The 26,142-nt window shown below is 45.7% G+C and overlaps 2 protein-coding genes and 1 pseudogene across 2 annotated transcripts in view; 1 reads left to right on the top strand and 2 right to left on the bottom strand.

Moving 5' to 3' along the window:
- ABCC3 (ATP binding cassette subfamily C member 3) overlaps positions 1-1,635 on the top strand; it is a 43,348-nt gene extending 41,713 nt beyond the window's left edge. The window contains exon 31 of the mRNA XM_060132741.1: positions 1,026-1,635. Coding sequence (XP_059988724.1) covers positions 1,026-1,134 — 109 coding nt within the window. The 3' untranslated portion in view covers positions 1,135-1,635. The remainder of the gene's footprint in view (positions 1-1,025) is intronic.
- A 2,130-nt stretch (positions 1,636-3,765) lies between these two features.
- On the bottom strand, positions 3,766-16,286 carry ANKRD40 (ankyrin repeat domain 40). The gene is made up of 5 exons (XM_060132742.1): positions 16,119-16,286; positions 11,081-11,229; positions 10,020-10,505; positions 6,790-6,971; positions 3,766-6,184 (listed from the first exon to the last, which is right to left on the bottom strand). Exons 1-5 carry the CDS (start codon positions 16,250-16,252, stop codon positions 6,038-6,040), a joined length of 1,098 nt encoding a protein of 365 aa, XP_059988725.1. The 5' UTR covers positions 16,253-16,286; the 3' UTR covers positions 3,766-6,037.
- A 5,067-nt stretch (positions 16,287-21,353) lies between these two features.
- Positions 21,354-26,119, bottom strand: LOC132511903 (large ribosomal subunit protein eL15-like; annotated as a pseudogene).
- Between the last annotated feature and the right edge of the window lie 23 nt (positions 26,120-26,142).

Genomic DNA, 26,142 nt, shown 5'->3' with positions numbered 1-26,142 from the left:
GGAGAAGGGAGGGTGGGCAGGAAGGCCCGGGCCCTGGGTCCAGACAAGGGAAAGGGCTGGACTGAGAGGATCTCTTCCCAGGCCTAACTGAAAATGGTTTTCACCAGCAGCCTTTCAGGAAAAGGCTGCATCACATGCAAAGGCCCTGAGGTAGGAGGGCACATGAGGCTGGAGTAGAAAGGGTGAAGGGGCAGTAGAACCAAGAGGACAGGGAGAAAGAGGCCTCACTCTGCTGCATTTTGAGGACCATGGGAAAGCATTCAGTCCTTACCCTAAGGGCAATGAGAAGCCACTGAAGCGAGGGGGGCAGTCTCCTGGGCTTCAGTTTGGGCAGTGGCTAGGCAGTGATGTCCACAGACACACATCTTCCCAGGACACGTTTCTGGGAGCCCCATAGGTGGGGAAACAGATTGGGTGCAGTCCAGGCCCTCTTATTGAGGAGCATCTCCCGGGACTTGGGAGAGCCCTTTCTGCTCCTGCCTCACCCTGGGAGCCAGCCTGTTGGCCCTGCACCAGGTGCACCCTGTGTTTAGTTGGCAAGAGATTCTAATCCCAGGCCCAGGCTTGACTGTGTGTGTGTGGGCGGGGGGAGATCCACCCATCAGCGGCAGCCAGTTTTGCAGCCAAAGCCCCAGATGCCAGCATCCGGCCTCACTGCAGCCCAGTTTCCCGCCGTGTGCCTTTTTGAGTTGGCACAAAGCAGATGGAAGCACACAGGCCCTGTGACCCTGGTGAAGGGAAGGGCTCATTAGGGGAGGTTTTCGGAGCCCCGACTAACAAAGATGAATCGGACCTTGTGTTTGATCCCAGAAATTGTCTCATCTGCCAGGACAGCAAACGGAGTGGCTAAAATAACCAGCCTTGCAAGCGTGCATATGTGGTGTAGCACTGTGCTGGGTGGGTTGACTGAAGTGGGAGGGTTGGCATGTCACTGCGGGGCCTGAGCGGTACCCAGAAGGGCAGGGTTGGACCATGAAACCAGATCTGGGCTGATGGAGACCTGACCACTTCTTTTCCTTGGCTAGGGTCCTGGTCCTGGACAAAGGGACAGTAGCTGAATTTGATTCTCCAACCAACCTCATTGCAGCCAGAGGCATCTTCTACGGGATGGCCAGAGATGCTGGACTTGCCTAAAATATATTTCTGGGATTTCTTCCTGGACATTCCTGGTTTTCATCAGGAAGGGTAAGGACACCAGATATGTCTACAGAATGGACTTAATAGCAAACGCTGGGGGGGCATTTGTCAGGTTTTTGTCCCTGTTAAGTGCCTGGCAGGATAACCATGCTAAATGCTTCAGGTGAGGAGGTGAAGCCCCAGAGGCAAATGACATGCCCAAAGTCATAGCTAATTTGAGGCAGAGCCCAGACTAGTCCCCAGGTCTCCTGATTCCCAATGTGGTGTTATTTCCACACTGTACTGTTTTCAATCATTTCATGGCATGACCTCCCTACCCCCATGATTTTTCATATTTTCTACTCTGAAGTTTTTTCTTTTTTAATAAAGCTTTTTCCTTCTGGAACAGAAGACTGCCAGGTCAGGCCGTCCCTAGGAACTGAGTCTGGTACTCTGGGGTGCTGGCCTGGATCCATTAAAAATGGAGCGCTGATAAAATAAAGCTACGTGTCAACAATACATACACCCCAATGTAGCCTTTCTCTGTTCACAAGGTCTGGGGGCTAGGACCTTTAGAGGAGGCAGGGAGGAAGGAGGGAGCGATGGAGGTTACCTTTATACACATCTACATGGCTGGAATTATCTGAAAACTTCAGACCCAAGAACTTTTGGCTAGAAATATTGTCTTCACAGCCAAAATTCACTGGGTAATTGCCAGTAGTTCCTGCGCTGCTGTGCAGATACTGTAAAAAGGTGAGAAATAAAACCCCTCAAATCTGACCCAAGGCCTCCTGGGAAAGCTGCTGTGAACACCTCCACATTTTTATTTTAAGTTCATTTTATTTTTTAAATTTATTTATTTTTGGCTGCGTTGGATCTTCGTTGCTGCACGCAGGCTTTCTCTAGTTGCAGCGAGCGGGGGCTACTCTTCGTTGCAGTGCGCGGGCTTCTCATTGCGGTGGCCTCTCTTGTTGTGGAGCACGGGCTCTAGGCGCGCGGGCTTCAGTAGCTGTGGCACATGGGCTCAGCAGTTGTGGCTCGCAGGATCTAGAGCGCAGGCTCTCAGTAGTTGTGGCGCACGGACTTCGTTGCTCCGTGGCATGTGGGATCTGCCTAGACCAGGGCTCGAACCCGTGTCCCCTGCATTGGCAGGTGGATTCTTAACCACTGTGCCACCAGGGAAGTCCCGAACACCACCACATTTATGTCATCCCTCAGACCACTACGCCTGCTTCTCTAGGGCAGGGGTCCCCAACCCCTGGGCCGTGGACCGGTACTGCTCCATGGCCTGTTAGGCACCGGGCCGCACGGCAGGAGGTAAGCAGTGGGCAAGCGAGCAAAGCTTCATCTGCTGCTCTCCATCGCTCCCCATCGCTTGCATAACTGCCTGAACCATCCCCCCACCCCATCCATAGAAAAATTGTCTTCCACGAAACCAGTCCCTGGTGCCAAAAAGGTTGGGGACTGCTGCTCTAGGGGATGAGAAACGCGTGGTGCTTTATTTCCTCGCCCCTTTAACAGTCTGTTCCGGACAGGTCCCCGTCACCAGTGAGGTCTCCAAGTCATTCATCTTCCTCACTGTGGCTGAAGGTGAATATTGGAACACAGAGCAGCCAGAGGCTGCCCCCTCTCCTGACAGTCCCGGGCTGGTCAATGAGATGAGGGAGTGAATTAAATTTGCTTTTTTTGAGCAAGCCAATGAAGTGTTTATTTTTCTGCAGGTCAGAATTTACCTGGCACATGGCCTTCTATTTGGAAGGGATCTCTTCTCTTTGTTACCTTACTAAGTTTTCTGGTCTCCTCTGACTCTCATTTCTTCAAACTTTACTCTTGGTATCATGTGACTGGTTGTGGGTGATGGCTTTTTTGTTTTTCCTCCACCCTAAATGGTTTGCAGTAGGTGTGGAGATGGCTCCTTTGATCTGATTTTTCTATATGCATCGGGCCAGCCTGTGCTGCAGGACTATTTGTTAAAGGTTAATCACATTTTTTTGGCAGGCTGTTTCTGCCCAGGATGTTTATGAGTGCATAGAAGAAGACTTCCATCCTTGTGATAAAGCGAGTATGAAAGCACAAATGCCCAAATTATTCTGCCTCTCCTTGGAGCTAAGAAAAGGTCTCTGCTGTGCTCCCTGATTTATCGGGCCGATTTGGCATGACGTCCGGCTTGGGAGGCTCTAGCTGCCCCAAACCAACAGAAATGCAGATTCATTCGGCATCATTCTCAGCTAAAGATCTGAAGGTGTAAGGCTGTATTTCCTCTCCTGTCTTGGGAGTGTGCCTCTGAGCTCACTGAGGCCCTGACAGGTGCTGACAGCCCAAAGGGGAGGCTCAGTTGTGTAAAGTAAATAGGATAATCAAAAAATGTGGTTAACAGAGGATGACCTCCATCTAGCTGGCTCAGCTAGTCTGGGGAAATGGAGCTGACTGCTGTGAACTGAGAGGAAGACCCCGCACAAGATATCCGTCTCCGGTGCCACTGACAGGCGTGCACGCCACCGCAGCAGCAGGAGGGAGGCGGCTCAGGCGGGGCCCAGTCCCTCCTATTCTTCCTCCAGAGGGTTTTCTCCCTGGAACTGTCCAACAATTTGAACCCCGTATTATTAGAAGTATAGTGCTGTTTAGGAGGCCAAAATTAAAGAATGTGGGTTTGGTCAGTTAATATTTAATTTTAATAATACTTGTTATGCTTGAACAGTCAGCAGTTCACGAAGAGAAAAATCTTCAGTGAATGTTTACACACAGTGTGAGCACATGCTTTAAATATGCAGTGGAGGAGGAGGGGCGAATTCACAGTTAACAAAGCTAAAAAAAAATCCTTGTTATAAATTACACAAAGCATATAAAAATATTTCTCTGAATGCATAGATTAAGACTTTAAACTCACCTACCAGCAGCTGTGCAGTCTAATTCACTGCCATACGCAAGAGTCAGTTGACCACAGAGGACTTTATAAGGGAGAAGAGAGAGCGGGGCAGGGCCCCTCTCTCACTGGAGATTCCCGGGGCCTCCATTTCCAAGCCCGGGAAATGCCCTGGAGCTACTCCTCTGTAGGCCACCTCCCAGCCAGGGGCTTCAACAGCTTCCAAGAATTTCTAATTGATCTGGATGGCTGGAAGAGTATTAACCCCAATGATTTAGACATGAATTAATACTGAATTTGTTTATTCCAGGATAAAACTAGCCTTAACTGTATCAGTAAATTGTAACTTTTTTCAAAGGTAAGGGGAAAAAAAGGATTAGTTTGTTTGGACTGACTATCTTCTGACTGGTTGAAACACAAGGGAAGTTTCTTCTTTAAAGTACTTCAGAGAAAGTGAGTAATAAATAACCTTTACACTCTGTTAGGCAAACACTGCACAAGGGTGAGTAACTCACCATCCGTAATTGCTGTAATACAATTAAGTCACTGAACAGAGTGACTCCACACTGGCCTTGAAAACACCTCAACCACAGCTCAGCATTTAAGCAGCAGCAGGAGGCCATTAGCTTAGCACAACATTCTCTTCCACTGACATCTTCTGCACATTCTCTCTCAATCAGTAGTGTTCCAATAAAATTAACACAGTTAGGAAGTTAAGTTTCTTTGGAAACAATAGGCACTATGGGGAAAAGCTTCTTAAGACAGCAGGGATGTTCTTCAACAGCTGGCTTCAAACCCCTGCTCTCCTGTTTAAGTGTGCTCATTCTTGTTTCTAAAGTTAAGCTGTTTATTTCAACAAGACAGTAGCTTTTCTTTTTAACATTAATGACACTGAAGGGAAGGAAAAGAATCCTTAAATGCGTTCTTTAGAAAAATTCTTATGCCATGCTCAAGAGTTTAATCAGGTTATTTGTTTGTTTTGAGAACAAAGCCTGGCCGACTCACAACTGACTTTGTTAAGTGGGTTGGTGGTTGTGGAGGATGCCCAAGATCAAGCAACTTGTTTACAAAAGCAACAGATTTCAGAGCTGTGTAAAAATCCCAATAGTTTCAAAATAATCTTTATCTTTGATACAAAAATAAAGATGCTAACTCCTTTTAGCTCAGTTTCCCACAATAACCTTTAAAATAGCAAAGGATTCAGTCTGGAAAATTGCTTTTCATTTGTAGTGGAAAATGAAAGTGGAGAACATGGACTGGCAATGTTTGTGCTCTTCTCTTTCGGTGCAATTAAACAGAAACACGAAGACAGGGATCGCTTCAGTTAAAAAAAAAAAAAGCTGTTGCTCTTTTAGAAGGCGTTAGAGAGCCCTCTAGTGACCACGAAGGGGCGTTAATGCAGAGATGACTGTCTAGGCAACGGCAATCTAGAGACAGAAGCAGTCGAGTGTTTACAATGGAAAAAGTCAGGGAGGGGAAGCTCTTTTGGTTAACAGCATATTTACAATTAGGTAACTGTATTCTTAAATAATTTTAACCTGAGTAACATTTATAACTATGTTATGTGAAACCTCACAGCCACAAGTCACACCAAAATTCCTATGTCCAGTACCTGTGCTTTCCCCAGTTTTCCTCTCTAGTCCACGTTTCTGGAGAGTCGTGAACATGCAACACCAAGAGAAGCGCTTCCCGGCCCTTCGGGTGCACTGTCAACAGGACTAGCTAGAAATAGGCTCTGCTCTCCCTCAGCTTCTGTTAGACAACTCTCTTACATTCTGCACAAAAAACACACTGGATATAGAACCGTCGGCTTCTGCCTCTCCAGGCCACTTCTCAGCTGTTCGCAGCTTCCAGCAATAGGTTTATTGTGCACCAAGAAGAGTGGCACCGCTGCTCGGGGTCAGGGGCTTCCTACCTTGGCAGAACGATGTTAGTGTATCCGACGCAGTGGCACCAGGGGCCCTCCGGGGCATCCAAGGCATTTAGATAAATGGCTTGTCCTTGGCCCAGAGGTGATGCACACTGTCACAGTACTCAGTGATAAAAGTCCCTGCTGCATTAGTAAGTCAGTTTTGAAGCTCTCCTGTTGTAGCAAGGCCTTTCAGTCAGTGTGGATGCAGCATTTCTGAACAGAAAATTATTTTCACTTATCATTAGAACCAGTTCCAGCTCCTGGAAATCTTGGAGTCGAGCAACATCTTTGTCCTAAAACAAAAATAGGTTAAACAGATTAAGAGGAGCCGCTTGTCTCTATGTGTTTGGTGTGCTGTGCTGATACCAGTGATAGTGCAGGAAATTCCCCAGGAGCATGAACTGCGTTGGAGTGGTAGAAGGCCTTAACAGCAGATGCTACAAGATAAGCACACCTCGAAGGGAGAGGCAGTGCAGGGATGTTTTCCTCAGGGGCCCCGAGAAGCCAGAAGCCTGACATTCAGGGAACCCAGAGATGTTGGGAGGACCACACATGTATCTATGTAGATTTGCACTATAATTTAGGCTGGTTCTTATGTTATAAAACACAAGGCACATGTGATAGTGCACTAAGGTAATCCTTACAGATCACTAAAGAGAAACAACCAAAAATAGGTACCTGTGAATGGTAAATTCAGAACATTCTCTCTGGTATCCTACCACTTTCAGAAATGCCAACGTCTCTATAGGCCCAGTAGAGGAAAGAAAGCTCAATGGAAAAACACCCTTTGCTCTTGTTCTATTCTCTTCTCGTTTCTTCAACTATGACTCACATACCCAAGGAGGAAGCTGGGTATTTTCCAAATGGAAAAAGCAACCACTTAACAGACCTTTCTTACCTTTCTTACCAGAGTATTGGGTAACTTTCTGATCTTCTCCACTTGATCAGGATTAACACCCAGCTCACAGCAACTCACTCTGAGCAATTCTTGGTAGGTGAGCTCCTGTCTGTCCAGTTCAATTTCAATGAAATCATTTTCTCGAAGAGATGGGTTCTGAATCCTCACCTTGAGTACCAGCTCTAGGGAAAAGGGGGGAAATGTTAATGAATGATTCTGGCATAGTGACCCGATGTAATTTAAGACCTTTTCCAGAAGATGGTTACCCTTAATCATGGCCTGTGCTAAGGCCTGTGCCACCCAATGAGAAAACAAAGCACAATATTACAGCATGGTTTGCTCAGGCCCAGTTCTGGCTCTGCTGGTGCAGTTGCATTGTCCTCCCTACATCTAAGACTGTGGTTCACAAAGTAAAGGGGCGGCAGGGGGAGACGGCAGACAACCATCCCAGCCATACAGGAAGCCAATTTACTTCTGCCGCTGGAGCGCAGCAGGTAAAGGCTTGAGAATGGGTTGGGTATCAAACAACACTTAAGCAGGGTAAGGGGAAGCGAGGTGAAAAGAGGGCACGGGAAAGATAACGGTACAAGAGTTACTCTATAAAGACTTAACAATTGTGGATCTAAAGATATTTATGATATGAAAATCCTTGCAGTAAAGACAGTACAAGAGCAAAAAGATAAGCTACTAATAAAAATTAAAGTCTAACTATGACTCGAATTCAGTATACCTTAATAAGGGAGGAATTTTGGCTTTGAGAGTAAACAAATACCATTATTCGTGGGTCTGGGATCTAAGCAGTCTGCTCCTAAATTCTGAGCCTGGCTGCCGTGATGGCCCAAGCCATGCACCCATGCGCATTTAGTGGGTCTGCTTTGCTCCTTATATATGAATCCCTCACGCCACCCATGGGCCACTGTTATCAACAACAACAGTAACAGGTCCTCAAAAACAAAGTGAGGGAGTTACTGATATGGAAAAAGAAAGGTAAGACTAGACTATACCCTGTGGTGTTGACTGGAATTGGAGGTATTAGGATTAATTTACAGTTTTTAATATTTTTTTAAAAGATCTAGATTAAGTAGATATAGAAATACAGAAAAAAGTACATATATTTGTGTTTGCTTGCCTTTTTTTTTCTTTTTTTTTAACGTTACTAATCCTCTCAGGTCAGCATGCAGCTTGATATCCAGGAAGCATATGTTCATTTTCTACTTTTCATTTAAAACAGGGGTCCCCAACCCCCGGCCACGGACCAATACCGGTCCACGGCCTGTTAGGAACGGGGCTGCACAGCAGGAGGTGAGCAGCAAGGGAGCAAAGCTTCTCTGGGGCTCCCCATTGCTCGAATTACCACCTGAACCATTCTCCCCCTCCCCCCACCAGTCTGTAGAAAAACCGTCTTCCACAAAACCAGTCCCTGGTGCCAAAAAGGCTGGAGATCGCTGATGTAAAATACCAATGGAGAGTTTTTTGCTTTTGTCATAAATTGTGGGAGCTGCTTTCAACTCTACTTTTTGTGATCTTTTGAACCTTGAATGACTGTGGTACAAATGCGTATAACCCCGCTCTATCATGTACTAGATATGTGATACTGGGCAAATTACCTATCTCTCTGCATTTAAGTTTCTCCATTTCTAAAATGTACATAGGGACTTCCCTGGCGGTCCAGCGGTTAAGACTCCATGCTTCCAATGCAAGGGGCGCAGGTTCAATCCCTGGTCAGGGAACTAAGATCCCACATGCTGCGCAGGGCAGCCAAGAAAAAAACTCTTAAAAAATAAATAAATAAAATGTACATAATGGGAATTCACTGGTGGTCCAGTGGTTAGGACTCGTCGCTTTCACTGCCAGGGCCCAGGTTCAATCCCTGGTTGGGGAACTAAGATTCTGCAAGTTGTGCGGGGAGGCCAAAATAAATTAAATTAAATGTAAATAATAATACCCAGTTTATGATTTGTTGTAACAATTAAATGAGAACCTAGAATGCTTTGAAGTCATGTTCCTAGGTACATGCATGTTTACTTTATATCTTTCTGGTGAATCTTTCCTTTCATCATTCAATTGCTCTTTATTGTTTGCTTGCTTTTTCCTTTCTATTCTAACTCGGTCCTCTGAGTGAGCCTAGAAGAAATGATGCTAGCAGCAGTGAGCACACCTAGTGTTCATGTTCTGGTTCCTGAATACCATTCTCCACCAGAAAGAACCAGGGGTCCTTGGAGAAACAGCTGATTCCAAGGCCGGGGCGGGGAAAGTTATACTAGGGAGCCTGAAACATCTTGCTGTACCACAAAGTAAGGAAGTGCTCCAGGAATGATGGGCGTGTCCAAGAGACACAAGAACAAGCTCCAAGGGGCTCCCTCTGGACAAATCTGGCATAATTTGAACATCAAAATAATGATACTAATGGATTATAACCCAATAAATAAAATAAGCATCAGTGAGTTCAAATGGAGGAGAAGGGAAAGCCCTTCTTTATAGTAGAATACCACCTAATAAACAGAAAAAAATGAAAGGAAATCATATTCTACAAAATAACTGGCCTGGACTCTTCAAAAATCTGAGGTCTAAAATGATAGCTAAAGGCTGAGGAAATGCTTCAGATTAAAGGAGACTATAACAACATGATAGGCAAATGCAATGGTTGATCCTGGGAGGCGGACAGGAGTAGAGGGAGTGAAGATAGGCACAAAGGGCATTGCTGAGACAGCTGACAAAAATTTAAATATAAACTATGGGTTAGAGAATAGTTTTATGTCAAGGTTATATTTTCTTTTTTTCTTTTTTTTTTTTTTGCGGTACGCGGGCCTGTCACTGTTGTGGCCTCCCGTTGCAGGACGCACGGGCTCCGCGGCATGTGGGATCTTCCCGGACCAGGGCACGAACCCGTGTCCCCTGAATCGGCAGGCGGACTCTCAACCACTGCGCCACCACGGAAGCCCAAGGTTATATTTTCTAAATCTTCTCATTATATGGTGATTATGTAAGAGACTATCCTTGTTCTTAGGAAAAACACACTTAAGTAGTTCAGGGTAAAAGGGCAAAAGATAACTTGTAAATCTGAGTGAAGAGAGTTCCTTATACTAGTCTTGCAACTTTTCTGTAAGTCTGTAATCAGACGCAAAATAAATAAATCCCACCCCCACTCCTCAGAAAACCAGGAAGTAAAGCACTAGACCTCTGGACACCACCTGCCCTGTTGCAGAGGCTGTTTGCTGATGAGAGGTTACCTTGCATATTAAATGGAAATGCTCCGGTGAAGAAAAATGGCTGGAATGCTGGCGCTGGTCCTGCGTACGTCCCATTTTGAGGCTCCAGAGACATTGGTGGCTTGGACGGGACAGAAGAGAACAGGGAGCAACTCTGACTCACCGGTGGCTGACAAACAGGACCCGGTTTTGTGCTTTCTGGTGTTCTGAGTTTGGCAGATGGGGCAGACACATCCCCATTCTGAACCAGTGCCAAAGTGGTGTGGTCCCGTGGAAAGGCCCCAAGCAGGGGAGGTTCCCCAGGGGGCAGCAATGGAGGCGAGCCATCTGCAGGGGGTGATGCAGGAGGTGTGGAGGGGCCCCCATTCTGCAGCTGGGCTGAATCCTCCGACCCAGGGGTATAGATGAAAGGGAAGGCTGGGTTGGCCAAATAGTTCGGAACAAAGGGCAGCTCTGACTCCTTCTTCAGCTGAGGGAGGTCGTCATGGTTATCATCATCATCTTCCACTTAAAAAGACGGAAACACAGAACATTTACACAGCCCTTTAAAAATTACAAAGCAAAGAGTATCTTGTGAAAGCTAGTGTCCTTTGGTATACAACAAATATTTTGATCAGTGTTTACTGCACGGTTATCGTTACCATTTTTATCACCTTAAAGTTTACAGATAAAAAACCAAAACTTTATAATGCCTACCTTTCCAGAAACAGTATGGAATAATTATCTTGGCACAGTTAAGACTATCTTGTTTTTAGATACAAACAGATTGGCTGTTTGGCATCAAGAACATATACAATAGGGCTTCCCTGGTGGCGCAGTGGTTGAGAGTCCGCCTGCCGATGCAGGGGACACGGGTTCGTGCCCCGGTCCGGGAGGATCCCACATGCCGCGGAGCGGCTGGGCCCGTGAGCCATGGCCGCTGAGCCTGCGCATCCGGGGCCTGTGCTCCGCAACGGGAGAGGCCACAATAGTGAGAGGCCGGCGTACCGCAAAAAAAAAAAAAAAAAAGAATATATACAATAATACCGTAAGTCTTAAATTAGGTTGACAAAATCAAAAGTTGCCTCAAAACACACACTCACCTCCCATAATCTTCCTAATTTCTCTCCTTGATGTTAGTTGGACTGGCATTTCTCCCTTTGTGGTAAGAATCTCTTTGTCAGCTCCCGATTTTAACAAGTAAGAGACCACCTGACCATGATTGCGTTTACATGCCCAGTGTAGACAGGTCCTATGGCAAAGAAAAGAAAAAAAGAGTGATTTAAAAAGTGGAGAGGTGATTTGGGATTTCAAATTCTACACACCAGTACATAAATATATACAAGCGTGTTAGAGTTCAGCTAGAACCAGAAAATCAGGCTGGTAATCTTAACTTCTCTTTTGAGAAAGCAGATGATCGAAATATTTAATATGCTTAAAATTTATTTTTCAATTTCATTTCTGGCCCTTGGGAAAAGCTGATTTATCCTCGGAGCTTTATTTCAATGGCTTTCAGAAGGCTGGCTGCCTGGCTGGCTAGATAACTCTACTGATATCCTGTGAGTTCACTCTATCAGTGTCGCTCATTAGATTGTACCAGTCTCTTTAAAATATGTTTTTACATGGCCATATTCCTTTTAAGAGACTATGGAAACTTGCTTCATATGCACCAAATGTCACTTGAAGATTAAATATTATCAGGCTACTAACCATCTCTCATCTGCAGCTTGCTCTGCCACTAAAATTATTACTACAGCAGATTCCTGTCTGAATCTCAGTTACTCTTTTCCTCTTTCCTTTTCTCTCCTTCACACACACACAAAAAGGATTTCCAAATTTCCATTTTTAAGAGTTCACTTCTCTAGCTCTCTCCAGAAGGCTACATTTTTCAAGTGCTTTAGGAATTAAAGTACATGTGCAATGCCTTGTCTTTAAGGCACTACACACGTACTTTAATTCCTAAAGCACTTCAAAAATGTACATCAACAGCCAAAAGTTTTGAGAACTCTTCTGAAGTATTAGACTTATTTAAGTAAAACTAATTATTTACTATTGTACACATAGGAAGGGATTATGCACACTCTAAAGAGCTATTATCTTAACACTGCACAGAAACAGAATAACATGCTAGCCAATACTCCAACTTAATAGAGCTACTAAATTCATCCCCAGTTGCCAAACCTGAATGTTATTATGGAAGGAAATTACTTTTCTCCCGTTTTGAAATGTCCTCACTCACCAACTCTCTAATTGAACTGAGATAAATATCTTCAGAGCTTACAGACGAATATAAATATGCTAAAGAATAGAACATAAATTCAATAGTGAGGATTAGGTCACCCACCTGAGAAATATAACTATCTAGAAAGTACATTTGGTTCCAAGAAAAAGCTGATTTGCCCTGGGCACCTTAATATTTATGACTTACAGAAAGCCAGCTTGTCTGGCTGGCTGGGAGCAACTCCACTGATGTTTCAGAGTGATATTTGACATTCCAAACTATTACCCATTAGAATTAGATTATCCAGATGTCTTTAAAAGGTACTCTATGATGAAAAGAATGCCAATTTGGGGAAAATAAGGGAAGAGTCTTGATATGGACTTCTAAAATATAAGCTCCGTTATCTGCTTGAATATACAGGTACTGCTTGTATATCTGCTTGAATATACAGGTACTTAATTAATATTTGCTGAATGAGTGAACCAAGGACACGGTGGGCATTACTTGGAGTAGAAGGATCCCATATATCCTTGATTCTGGCCAAACTACAGCTGAGAGTGTGTTTGTGTGTGGATGTCTTGAAAGCCTGAAAATGAATAATTATAATGATAAGCAAGCACTCAAAAATGAATGGAGCATGATGAGAAAAATATGTTCCCTTTTGGAAATAAAGTGCTCACTTGCTAGTAGTAAATCACTTGTTCACGACAAGCTTGAGAGTGAAGGAAGAAATATACTGCCAGTGGATCTGAGACACTTGGGGACAAACCAACTAGCTAAAGCATCACCATGTAAAGTGGAGTTAAGTCAACACAGCACGTCCCCCACAGCCCTGTACCCTGAGTGATCATCATTTATAGTCCAGACCTGTGCAGCTCTGGGTGGCCAGAACTGACAGGCACTGTAGCCAGGCAATATTTTCAACTTCTTCCTGAGCTATTATACTTGTTCCTTAAAGCAAAGGGGTATGCATGACACTTGAAGTACAATTGATGTGGGAGCTCTATCTTTGAACTTGAACTCTTTAAGCTTTAAATTTGCAGTCAGAATAGCCTATCAGTGCTGGGAAGTATTTCAGACCAGAGGCACTGGGCATCCTTTCAGTGCTGGGAAGTATTTCAGACCAGAGGCACAAATTTCATTTGTGCAGAAATTGTGGTTACTGAGCAGCTAAGAATTGAAAGCAGTAACCATTCTGCTTTTCTATGCTGCTGACTATGTTTTTTGAGGATAACCTTTATATCCCATTACCCAGCACACTGCTTAATAAAAAAATAATAGTTAAAAAAGAAAAAAATAGTTAACACAGACATGTTTTACATGCTGAACACTGTTTTAAAAGCTTTACATATATTAATTCATTTAATCCTCTAAACAACCCATTTAATCCTCTAAACAACCTACTATTATCAACATTCTCCCACTTTACAGATGAGAAAACTGAGGCAGTCAGCAAATAAGCAAAACACTATGGTACACAGAGATTGTATTACAAGGACAATAAATAGAGGAAAGGGATTAGGAAATGCCAGAGACAGGGAAGGGGCATGGCTCAATTTTAAACTGAGGGCCAAGGAAAGACTCACTAAGGGGACGTCTAAGCTAAGACCTGAAGGAGGTGAGGGGACAAAAGCATTTTAAATGACGGGAAGCGAAAACACAAAGGCCTTGAATCAACATTGTGCCTGGTGTTTTCAGGAAAAGCAAGGAGGCCAGGAGAGCAGAATGAAGGGGGCAAGGGGGTAAAGCCGGAGGTGAGGCTTAGAGGTAAAGACAGAGGATGCAGGGACAAGGAGTCGAAACTGTAGGACCCTGTGGGCTTTTACTCGACGTGAGACGGGAGCTATTAAAGGGTTTTGAGCAGAATGAAATGATCTGACTTATGTTTTAAGTCAAGATCCCTCTGGCTGCTGTGCTGAGAAAAGATGTAGGGTAGAAGGACTAGTTAGGAGGCTACTGCATTAATCCAAGTGATGGAATGATGGTGGCTTTGCACCAGAGGTGCAGTGGTAGAGCTAGTGAGAAATGGTCAGATTCTAACTACACCGCTGCCAGTGGAGCTGGCAGGATTAGCGGCTGGACTGGATGTGGGGTGTGAGGGAAAGACAGAAGGCAAGGAGGGCACCAAAGGTTCTGGCCTGTGCACCTCAGATGCTGAGATGAGGACTCAGGAGCAGGCTGGGGACAATTAGGGCGACCAGGAACTCAACCCTGGGCATGTTGCATTTGAAGTCCTATTAGACATCTTCCCCCAATTAAATCTATGAAAGTCTCTTCATAGTTCCACCAACTTACGTTCACTGAGCACCTACTATGTGGTTAAGAAAGTATGGTTTGGGGGCTTCCCTGGTGGTCCGGTGGTTAAGACTCCATGTTTCCACTGCAGGGGGTGTGGGTTCGATCCCTTCTCGGGGAACTTAGATCCCACATGCCGTTGGGTGTGGCCAAAAAAAAAAAAAAGAGGAAGTATGGTTTGGAGGCAGATGCTGGGTTTGTTTCCCAGCTCCATCAGTTACTGTAAACTCTGTGACCTTGGGAAAATTACTTAATCTTTCTGGGCTTCAGTATCCTCACCTACAAAATGGAGAGGATAACAATAGCTATGTCCCTGAGTAGTTGTGAATGAGATAATACACATAAAGCTCCTGGAAGCTTGTTTGCACTACGGAGCAAGCTCAATAAATGTTAGCTGTTTATATCATGCTGCATCTCCGTAAATGCTCACAACACTCTTCTGAAATAACTGGAAAATGAAGTGACTCGGGCAAGGTTGTATATCTAAGCAGGAATGGAGAAGAACCTGCAAGAAAGACCAGGCTTATTCTTCTACACAACACTGCCTCCCAGTGCCGAAACAATGATTCACAGCTTGTGAACCACATAGCAATCCTAGAAATGGCACACACAGAGAAAAGCAAGCTAGTTTGCAAACACTTTTAAACAAAACAAAAAAGCAGTTTCTACTGTTTCCTCGCTTTCTGGACAGCTACGCAGGCTGTTTTCCTTAGGGTAAGTTCGTAGATAGATTTGTGAGGAAGTCGGGAAACTGCGACTCCAGTCCTGGCTTTTATATTAAGTTGTGTGACCTCGGGCAGGTTATTCTCTGAAGTTGAACCCATCTCCAATGTCCCTTTTAGTTTCAAACTGTATGATTCCGCCTTAAAAAATAAAACATTTGCAAACTCACTTTAACTCTCAGCTAGCAATATAGGTTGGTTAAGCATTACCTGGATCAAATAAAAAATTAAAATTTAAATGTGAAAAGAGCAGAATAATACCACATTCAGTAACTTAAAACTTGACCACCAGCACATCTTAAAATGAGATCCCTTATTTAGTTGGAAAGGACTCAACTACATGCAGGCATCTGAAGTCCCATATTTGAAACTGTTGTAAGAAAACAAAGCAAACACTCCATAGGATAAATGAATGGGTCTTCCTGCAACAGGCAGCTGTAGGTAGTAGCAAATCACTGCTGCAGTGAGACAAGAGAAGCAGAATAGGGATGCAAGTGATTTTTTTCCCTAGTCTTGGGAAAAGAAATCGTGCTAGTTTATAAGATCCACATTTCCTCAGTTGCTTATGCTTTTTGCTCTGCACAGACGTGCTCTTCATAGTAATTCCAGACTAGAACTGGGATGAGCATCAAATTAGGGTGACGTTAGGGGTGGGGAGGGGGGAACGGCGGACGCCAGGGTTCGGGTGGGCGCTGCCGGGTCAGAACCACGTGGGCCGGGATTTGGACACGACGCTCCGCTGACTAACCGAGGCAGAGGGGGCCAGGTCTGGCCTCCAGAGCGCACAGCCTCGTTGACCCGGAGCGCCGGGCCACGCCTTAGAGGGCGTCGGGTTCAGCGCTAGGCCGAGGTCGCGCCCGGGCCGAGGGCTCTGACCCTAGGCCTCCCCCGCTCCCCACTTACCAGCCGTTGACCTCATTTTGGGAGTTCACATCCACCCCGCTCTCCACCAGTTTCTGCACCTCCCGAATGTCCCCCAAGGCCGCGGCCTCCCGCAGCCTCTCCTGCTGCTCCTTCTGCTCCAGGAGAGCGCTCATCTTCCCTCAGCCCCAGGCCCCCGCCCGGGTCCGCCCGCCCGCCCGCCCAGTCCCGGCCGGTCAGCGCCGCCGCCGCCGCGGCCCGCTCCCCGCCATGGGGAGACCGCGCGGAGCACGTCCGCCCAGCTCGCGCCGCCGCCCGCGCCCGGCCAGCTGCCTCGGCTACCCCGCCGAGAGCCGCCCGCCACTCCCCTGCTGTTCCCGGCCCGTGGGCCCAAGCCTCCTCCCGGCCGCGCCTCCCGCAGGCCGGCTCCGGGGGAACCTATTCGGAGTGACAACCCTGACCCAGATATTTTCCGTTCCTACCCTCGGCGCCCGCGCGGGCTGGCTGTTTATGTAACAGCTGCACAATATTATCTGCCGTGATTCACAGACTATTTTTAGAACTCCCTACCCCGCAGCTTCCAGGGAGGAGGACAGACACAAGGAAAGGGAAGAATGGGTATTTGAGAGCCAGAAAAGCCTTATCCCCTGGCGCAGGCTGTTTACCAGGCATCAAAAATAACTGGTGTTCCCCACCCCCCCACCCCCACCCCGGTTTGTTTGGCTCTTTTTCCTTATCTGAACCAACTCTTGCCCAGCAGGATGGGGAAATGGGCTGAAAACGATCCTATTATATGCCTATTATTGCAGAGATAGAGTACACGGTTCTTCTTTTGACAGTGCTTGGGACTTTTCAGTTCGATTATTTATTTCAATTGCTGTTGTTTTACATCTCATTTTAGAGATTTCTTCTAAATTGGCTTTCAGGAAAAATATATTGTGCTCAGAGTCTATAAAATGTGATTTATTACTGCTTTTAAATCTTAATTAATTACTCTTCGTGAAGGCCATGTAAGGAAAAAAGAAAGAAGAGAACACCAAAGAGGCTTTGGAGTTATCCGGGTCTCTGATATCAAGAGCTGGGGAGAGGAACGGTGCAAAGTATAAACAGCATTCTGCCTGACTTCTTTGCCTAATCAATCTAATGAGGCTCAGAGCCTGGGTTGGCACTGCCTTACTACCCAGCCCGAGAAAAAGAAAAGTATTGTTTTGCTGAGCCCAGGCGCCCGGGAGACATCTTCCAATGTGGCACAGGATGGAAGATTGCAGATGGGGTCGGAAGGGTTAAGGAATAGCCCTGGGGTGAAAAAGAGAAAGGTCTGAACGCAGAGAGGAGATAAAATAGGAAGAGACAAATTTAGGCATGGGGTTTTCATTTGCCTCTCTTGGGGCAGCCCAGGATTTGCACAGCAAGCATTTTTCTTGCTACTGTTTAAGAAAAACCCAAATCTGTTTATTATGATACAGTCATTCACACAGCACACAGTGCACACCAGGTGGTACTGAATATAAACTGCACACTTAAATTGATCCTATGGTGAACTGGCACTCTGCTTGAGCTTACATTTTTATTTGTCCCCCAATTTAAACTTTAATTCTCAGATCCAGCATGATACTCCATCTGAAGCTGATGTGCATAGTACTGGAATTGGGCCCTTTAGCACAATTTGTGTGACAGAGGAGTAGGTAGTGGCCTCTTTTTTAAAAAAGCAGTTCAAAAAACTTGGTAGTTACTGCAGATCAAAATCTGTGAGTTCTCTTGGTAAGGATTTACTTGTAAAATTTCCCTTCCTTACAAAGGATTTTAGGGACTTCCCTGATGGCACAGTTAAGAATCTGCCTGCCAATGCTGGGGACACAGGTTCGAGCCCTGGTCTAGGAAGATCCCACATGGCACGGAGCAACTAAGCCCGTGTGCCACAACTACTGAGTCTGCACTCTAGAGCCCGCAAGCCACAACTACTGAGCCCACGTGCCACAACTACTGAAGCCCGTGCGCCTAGAGCCCGTGCTCCGTGACAAGAGAAGCCACCGCCGTGAGAAGCCCGTGCACCGCAACGAAGAGTAGCCCCCGCTTGCCGCAACTAGAGAAAGCCCGCACACAGCAACGAACACCCAATGCAGCCAAAAATAAATAAATAAATTTATTTTTACAAAAAATTTTACTTATTTGGCTGCACTGGGTCTTAGTTGCGGCACACGGGATCTTCATTGCAGCATGCGGGATCTTTAGCTGTGGCATGCGAACTCTTAGTTACGGCATGCATGTGGTATCTAGTTCCCCGACCAGGGATCGAACCTGGGCCCCCTGCATTGGGATTGCGGAGTCTTACCCACTGGACCACCAGGGAAGTCCCTTATTTATTTTTTATTTTTAAACATTTAGGGAATTCCCTGGTGGTCCAGTGGTTAGGACTTGGCACCTTCACTGCCAGTTGGGCCCCGGGTTTGATCCCTGGTCTGGGAACTAAGATCCCACAAGCTGAGTGGGGCAGCCAAAAAAAGGAAAAGAAGGGCTTCCCTGGTGGCGCAGTGGTTGAGAGTCTGCCTGCCGATGCAGGGGACACGGGTTCATGCCCTGGTCCGGGAGGATCCCACATGCTGCGGAGCAGCTGGGCCCGTAAGCCATGGCCGCTGAGCCTGCGCCTCTGGAGCCTGTGCTCCGCAACGGGAGAGGCCACAACAGTGAGAGGCCTGCGTACCGCAAAAAAAAAAAAAAAAAAAAAAAAAAAAAAAAAAAGGAAAAGGAAATTAACAGACATTTATTCCTTTAGTTGAACAACCTTTACACACAAAATGTATGGTTTAACTTTTGTTGTTGTTGTTTGTTTGTTTGTTTTTCGAGTGGAAAGGAATTTAGGTCTCAAGGGGTTTTGTGAGCCTGTTACCTATTTTATGGAAATCAGTTAAGTGATTGATTGATTCATTGATTGATTGATTTGCCTCAAGACTCAGCTTGCAAGATTTTAGTTGCCTGACCAGGGATTGAGCCCTGCCTGCCATCCCCCACTCCCCGCCCCCCACAGTAGAAGTGCAGAGCTCTAACCATTGGACCATCAGGGAATTCCCTAAGTGAGCCCTTTAAAAGACCTGACGAGGATAGGAGAAAGATGGGTTCAAGGAAACCAGCAATTCGATTTCAAAATTAAACTACCTATTAAGTCAGCAAAACCAGAATTGGAAAGAATTGGGGCAATTACTCTTCCATATTTCCTACACACTCAAATTCACCCAGGTAAACTAAGCCTGGACTACTCTAGGGCAATTACTCTTCCATATTTCCTACACACTCAAATTCACCCAGGTAAACTAAGCCTGGGAAGCAAACAGATGCGGTGGTATGCTGACTATTAAAGAAGGCATAATTGGTGACTTGGAAGTTTGTAGAAAGGTAAGGATTTTTGAGGGTAGGTTGAGCAGGAATGAAAAAAATGTAGTTAAATTGGAAACCATGAACTTGTATTAACAGCAACTACATGACTTTTCTCAGTAGCCTTACGGGAATGGATAAATTGGGTTGACCCAAGATGACTTTTAACACTTGTTAGACTGAGCAATGATGTTACTTTTAAATAAAGCCAACCTTAATTTTTAGCCAAAGGTAAAATGGTCACAAACTAGCACTACAGATAAAGTATTTACAATTTTGATCAAAGCTGACTTTTTCTATCCTCCCACACTTGAAAGGTATCTGATGACCATCAATTTCCCAATCCTAGCATTACTAGCTTACAAACCTTAAGGTTTATAATTCCCTTCTCATTTACTTGATGTTCAATTTCCATCAGTTTCAGTATGTGCCACTATAAGTACCATTACTATTTTGCATGAAATTCAGTATTCTACAGATCCCGTGGAATCATGGGATTGAGTCAGGAGCCTCTGCCTTTTAAGTGAACTTCAGTGGTACTGTGGAGACCAAGGCAATTTTGTTTAGGTTAACCAGGATTTGTTTCTTTTGTAAGAGAATCCTCTTGCAACATGTTTATTCAATTCCCTTAAAAATGGTGGCATTCTTTTAAACTTTTCTCCTTTCGGAAGCAGCAGTCACAGATATGGAATATTAGATTAAATCTAAAAATGTAGACCCTAGTCAACTTTCATGACTTTTCTGCATATGATCATGACAGAGGATTAGGACATCCTTCACATTTCCAAGCAAAATCCAATTTTAAAAGTTTGTCCTTGGGCTTTCCTGGTGGCACAGTGGTTAAGAATCTGCCTGCCAGTGCAGCGGACACAGGTTTGAGCCCTGGTCCGGGAAGATCCCACATGCCGCCAAGCAACTAAGCCTGTGTGCCACAGCTACTGAGCCTGCACTCTAGAGCTGGCATGCCACAACTACTGAAGCCTGCGCACCTAGAGCCCATGCTCTGCAACAAGAGAAGCCACTGCAATGAGAAGCCCACGCACCGCACCAAAGAGTAGCCCCCACTCGCCACAACTAGAGAAAGCCCACGCACAGCAACGAAGACCCAATGCAGCCAAAAATAAATTAATTTTTTAAAAAAAGTCTATCCTTGCCAAACTCCATAAAACAGCCACTGGAGAGTAACCCAGCAGAGCACTGCATCACTCCAGTAAAGCTGTCGGTTTCATCACATGCACCAACATGTGCATGGCTAGTTTCTGCACTCCTCTTCTACATAACGTATTTTACACCTATTGTACAAAACAGCATTTTAAACACTGACATGTAAACTTCCTAAAAGGATAAAGCAAAGACAAAAGTATTTTTCTTATTAGAAACAAGATATACCATCACTTATAGTATTCAAACATTATTGCACTTTAGCTTTCATAATTTGACAATGCATTCATGAAACAATCTGTAGACAACTAGTTTTAAGAGACGTTAAAAAACACTTTTTAGACATGAATATCCTAATTTATTAGGTAAGAATTTCACAAACATTACTTTTTTTTTTAATTGTATTTTTGGCTGTGTTGGGTCTTTGTTGCTTAACGTGGGCTTTTCTCTAGTTGAGGTGAGCAGGGGCTACTCTTTGTTGCAGTGTGTGGGCTTCTCACTGCGGTGGCTTCTCTTGTTGTGGAGCATGGGCTCTAGGCATGCAGGCTTCAGTAGTTGTGGCACACGGGCTCAGTAGTTGTGGCTCGCAGGCTCTAGAGCGCAGGCTCAGTAGTTGTGGCGCCGGGCTTAGTTGCTCCGTGGCATGTGGGATCTTCCCGGACCAGGGCTCGAAACCCGTGTTCCCTGCATTGGCAGGCGGATTCTTAACCACTGTACCACCAGGGAAGCCCACAAACATTACTTACATTAGCAGTAACAGTGGAGCTGGAGAGTACTGTACCATCTCCAAGCTGCATGGTGAGAACCACCAGCGGTGTGGCGGAACTTGTGGCCCTTTCCAAGGCTACAGCTCTTTCAACCTGCCAATGTCAGCCCTCACATCTACCCGTACTTGTGGACTGGACTGGTGATCCACTAGGTGTCAGGATTTCTTCTGGTAGATTTATGGAATGGATCAATGAGGGTAACCTCAAAGAATTTGTGTGTAGAATTTTCACCAACCCAGTGTGAATCCAGGACTCTCAGAGCCACATGGTGGCACCCAGCTCACTCCTCCACAATAGACTGAAGGCTTCAAGCAAACTTTAGCCGTTTAACACCATGATAATTAGGCTTGCCATAGCTGGCACCCTTAGGAACTGGGCATTTGCAGCTAGCACGGCTCACAGGAATCTGATATGTGACATAACCTTGCTTGGCCTTGTATCCCAGTCTGCGTGCTTTATCAGGCTGGGTGGGGTGGAGGGCCCTGTGGAGTGCAGAGAGCTGGCAGTACGGCCAAAAGCACACCTTGAGAAGAAAGCGCATTACATCGACTCTTCTTCCACAGCTCCTGGATGTACTTGTAAGTGCCTGTTTTGGCTTACCTTTGAGATAAACTGATGGCTGCCACCAGACTGAAAGGGAGAAACTTTCATTTGAAAGAAAAAGACTCATATTTGCAGTATCGTGTGACAAACCCCAAAATGTACAAGGTAAAATGGTGGCACAAGGAAGATGATGAGTTGTGTGTGGCAGGCGGAGAATGAGGGTCCAGGTTGGCTTTACAGAGCTGGTGATGCTTGGGCTGTGAGCTGAGGAAGATGGGTAGACGTTTCTGGGGTGAGGAAAGAGCGTTCCATGTCTGGAGCAGTGTAACGTGGTGTGATGTCATAGGAAGAAGGGGTGTTCAAGGTGTGGGGGTAGCAGTAGCAAATAGCTGGAGAAGCAGGTCCGATCATGGATGGCCTTGTGGTGTTTAAATTTTAGATGGGGAACCATTGAGGGGTTTTGAGCAGGGAAGAGACACTACTGGATTTACATTTAGAAAGATGATGGAGGCAGCAAAGCAGATGGAGGATGGAGTCATGGGGGCCACACTGAAGACTGGGAAGCAGGAGTAACTGTGGCTTCATTTCTATATTAGTTCACCAGAGCTGCCATACAAAGTACCACAGACCTATGGCTTTAAACAACAGAAATTTATTCGCTCACAGTTCTGGAGGCTAAAAGTCCAAGATCCAAGGTGTCAGTAGGTTTGGTTTCTCCTGAGGCCTCTCTCCTTGGCTTGCGGATGGCTGCCTTCTCACCGTGTCCTCACATGGCCTTTCCTCTGTCTGTGTGCCTACCTGGCGTTTCCAAATTTCCTCTTCTTATAAGGATACCAGTCAGATTGTATTGGGGCCCATTTTCAATTTATTACCTCTTTAAAGGCTCTATTTCCAAATGGAATTACATTGTGAGATCCTACTGTGGATTCTGAGAATTTGAACATATGAATTTGTGTGTGTGTGTGTGTGTGGTGGGGCACACAGTTCAGTCCATGACACTTTGCATTAGTAACATACATGGAACGGGGTCTGGAGACCACTGACTGATAAGGCTGTTTTCCATCTCAGCATCAGAAAATAACCAACTCATATAATCTATAAAAGTTATCTGTAGGGCTTCCCTGGTGGCGCAGTGGTTGAGAGTCCGCCTGCTGATGCAGGGTACGCAGGTTCGTGCCCCGGTCCAGGAAGATCCCACGTGCCGCGGAGCGGCTAGTCCCGTGAGCCATGGCCGCTGAGCCTGCGCGTCCGGAGCCTGTGCTCCGCAGCGGGAGAGGCCACAACAGTGAGAGGCCCGCGTACCGCAAAAAAAAAAAAAAAAAAAAAAAAAAAGTTATCTGTAAACTGGGCACTGTGATTTGTTCATAAAGACTACTTTTGGGAATTCCCTGGCCATCCAGTAGTTAGGACTCTGAGCTTCCACCGCAGGGGGCACGGGTTTGATTCCCCTGGTCAGGGAACTAAGATCCCACATGCCCCCAGGGGCGCGGCCAAAAAAACAAAAGACTACTTTTATGTCTGAATCCCTGATGCCCAGCAGATGATGCTGGCACTGGTTGAATTAATGAAAAAGATAAATGAATGAATTCATTATCTGCAGTGGTAATACACACTGAACTGTGGCTGGCCTCAGAATCTATGAAAAAGAGAGCCATAGAGAGCCTAGTGTGGGACGGGGTAGGAGCTCTTACCTCTGAGATCCAAAGGACAGTATTTTCCTTTTATTTCAAGTTATTGTTACATTTTTGTCTTCCATGGTTCAGGAGCTCCCTGAGAACCAGGTCGTATACATCTATCTGTGTTCCCGGCCACTAACCCAGTTCCTGGCACAAAGTACACGTGCCATTAAAGTTTGTGGAATGAATGAGGGAATTAGATTAAAAAGTTTTAGGGAATTCCCTGGTGGTCCAGTGGTAAGGACTCGGCACTTTCACTGCCGTGGCCTGGGTTCAATCCTTGGTCAGGGAACTAAGATCCTGCAAGCTGCGTGATGTAGAAAAAAAAAAAGTTTTAGTGAACAGAAACTGTAACTTTGAACTCAGGTTTTATAAGTCCTGTTTGTAGTTCAAGATATGTACTTTTTTTTTTTTTTCCTTTTTGGTGGTTGTGGCAGTGGTGAACCTTCAAAAAACGCTTCATTGAGAAAACAGCAACCATCAGCTGAAAACTCCCTCATCTCACTGCTGCATCTACAAACTGATTTCTTTTTTCTTCTCTTGTTTCAGTGGAGAAAAGGTCCTTTTTTCTAGGAAAGGCCAATGTGCCCTGGAGCCTAAACCATCACCTTCCCTTCTTAAGAATTTGGAACTTTAGCTATTCTCTTCTTTTATCTTCTACCTTCTCCAACACTAAACATATTCTAATTTCCCATCTTAAAAAAGCCTCCCTTGACCCATACCTCCTTTCAGTTCTTACCCTATCTCGCTGCTTCATTTCACTGCCATCTTACTCCTTCATTTTTCCTTCGTTCTTCAATCCATTTCAGTCTGACTTCCAACTGCGGATCCAGTGGATCCTTTCAGTCTTCTCATGCCAGATCTTCAGCAGTTTTCTACAATGTTGGTTACTTTCACCTTTAAAAAAAATTTTATTTATCTTTGGCTGCATTGGGTCTTCGTTAACGTGCGCGGGCTTTCTCCATTTGCGGTGAGCAGGGGCTACTCTTCGTTGTGGTGGCTTCTCTTGCTGCGGAGCACGGGCTCTAGGCGTGCGGGCTTCAGTAGTTGTGGCACGTGGGCTCAGTAGCTGCGGCTCACGGGCTCTAGAGCACAGGCTCAGTAGTTGTGGCACACAGCCTTAATTGCTCCGCAGCATGTGGGATCTTCCTGGACCAGGGATCGAACCCGTGTCCCCTGCATTGGCAGGTGGATTCTTAACCACTGCACCACCAGGGAAGCCCACTTTCACCTTCTTGAAACAGTTTCTCTATTTTTGTTTGTTTGTTTGATCTTCCCTGACTTTATACTCTTCAGATTTTCCTCTTACATCTTTGGCTTCCCTTTCACAGTAACCTATGGTTCCTTCTCTACCCCTTTAAAGCAGCATCTCTCAAATGCTTGCTATCCTCAGGCCACTTAATGAGTATCCTGACAGTTTTAGGTTCATTTAAAATAATGATGAACATCGTTTCATATAATGAAATGACCTTGGTATATGCTACTCTCTCTCTGCTTTGAATTCTTTTCTGTCCACTTTGCTTGGCTGGAGAGCCATCATCTTTTAGGCCTTAGGTCATTTCCACGGGAGAGACCTCTCTTACTCTTGGACAGAACCCTACTTTCTCCTCCTCATTATCATAATAGCTAATGATTAAACTTAAAATGTGTTGGGCCTGTTCCACATGCCTTACCTGTGTTATCGTCACAGCAACATCTTATGTGTTTAGGGGACCATTATTACTATAAGCCCCATTTTACAGACGGGGAAAGGAAGGCAGAATGGCAAAGCTGGGATTACCAACCCAGGCGATCTGTTTTTAGAGTCCGTACAGTTAAAGGTGCTAGAGTACTTATTACAATTTATATTGATATATTTATTTAGTGACTGTCTCCCTCACTAATCCTCAAGGTCTGTGGGAGCAAAGACCGTGTCTGAAAGGTTCAGAGCTTAGCTTCAAGCGTTTACCTGGTACATGATAGGTACTCAAGATATTTGTTCAGTAAATGAATCAATAATTTAAAAAAATTCCAGACTGGGAGGCAAACTCCTCCCCATACTCCGCGTGAGAAGAAACCACCTTATCTCTTCTTGCCTTGATTTTCCACCTTGTGAATCAGGGGAGTCGGGGTGGGAGGAGAAAGCCAGGGAGACGAGGCGGCAAGCGCAGAGACTAGGAGAAAGGAGTCGGAACATGGAACGAGTGCTTATCTTCACTTTCCTCCACTGCAAGATGGCACCGAGAGCACCGCGTGGTACAAAAGGATACGCTACCCTTTTCTCCATTTCGGAGCGGTGTTAAAGCCTCAAGACGTATGTTTCTATTTCCGTGAAAGAGCGCGGGACTAACGGAGCCTACGGAAGGAAGCAGCACGCGTTACCACGTTAAATAGCCTCCGGTTTCGCTTTGCGCGGAACGGGGCGGTGCGGCCCAGCAGGGGCGGAGTTCAGGCCTCGGCAGGCCCCGCCCACGGGCCGGCGGAAGCGGCCCGCCCTCGCCTCCCAGGCCTGGGCGTGTCCCCGTGGGCGCACGCGCGCGCACGGCATGTTGGGAAGGCGTCCGCGCGGCG

Source organism: Lagenorhynchus albirostris, chromosome 20, assembly GCF_949774975.1.
Source record: "Lagenorhynchus albirostris chromosome 20, mLagAlb1.1, whole genome shotgun sequence".
NCBI lineage: Eukaryota > Metazoa > Chordata > Mammalia > Artiodactyla > Delphinidae > Lagenorhynchus > Lagenorhynchus albirostris.
This window is presented reverse-complemented; position numbering and strand designations above follow the sequence as displayed.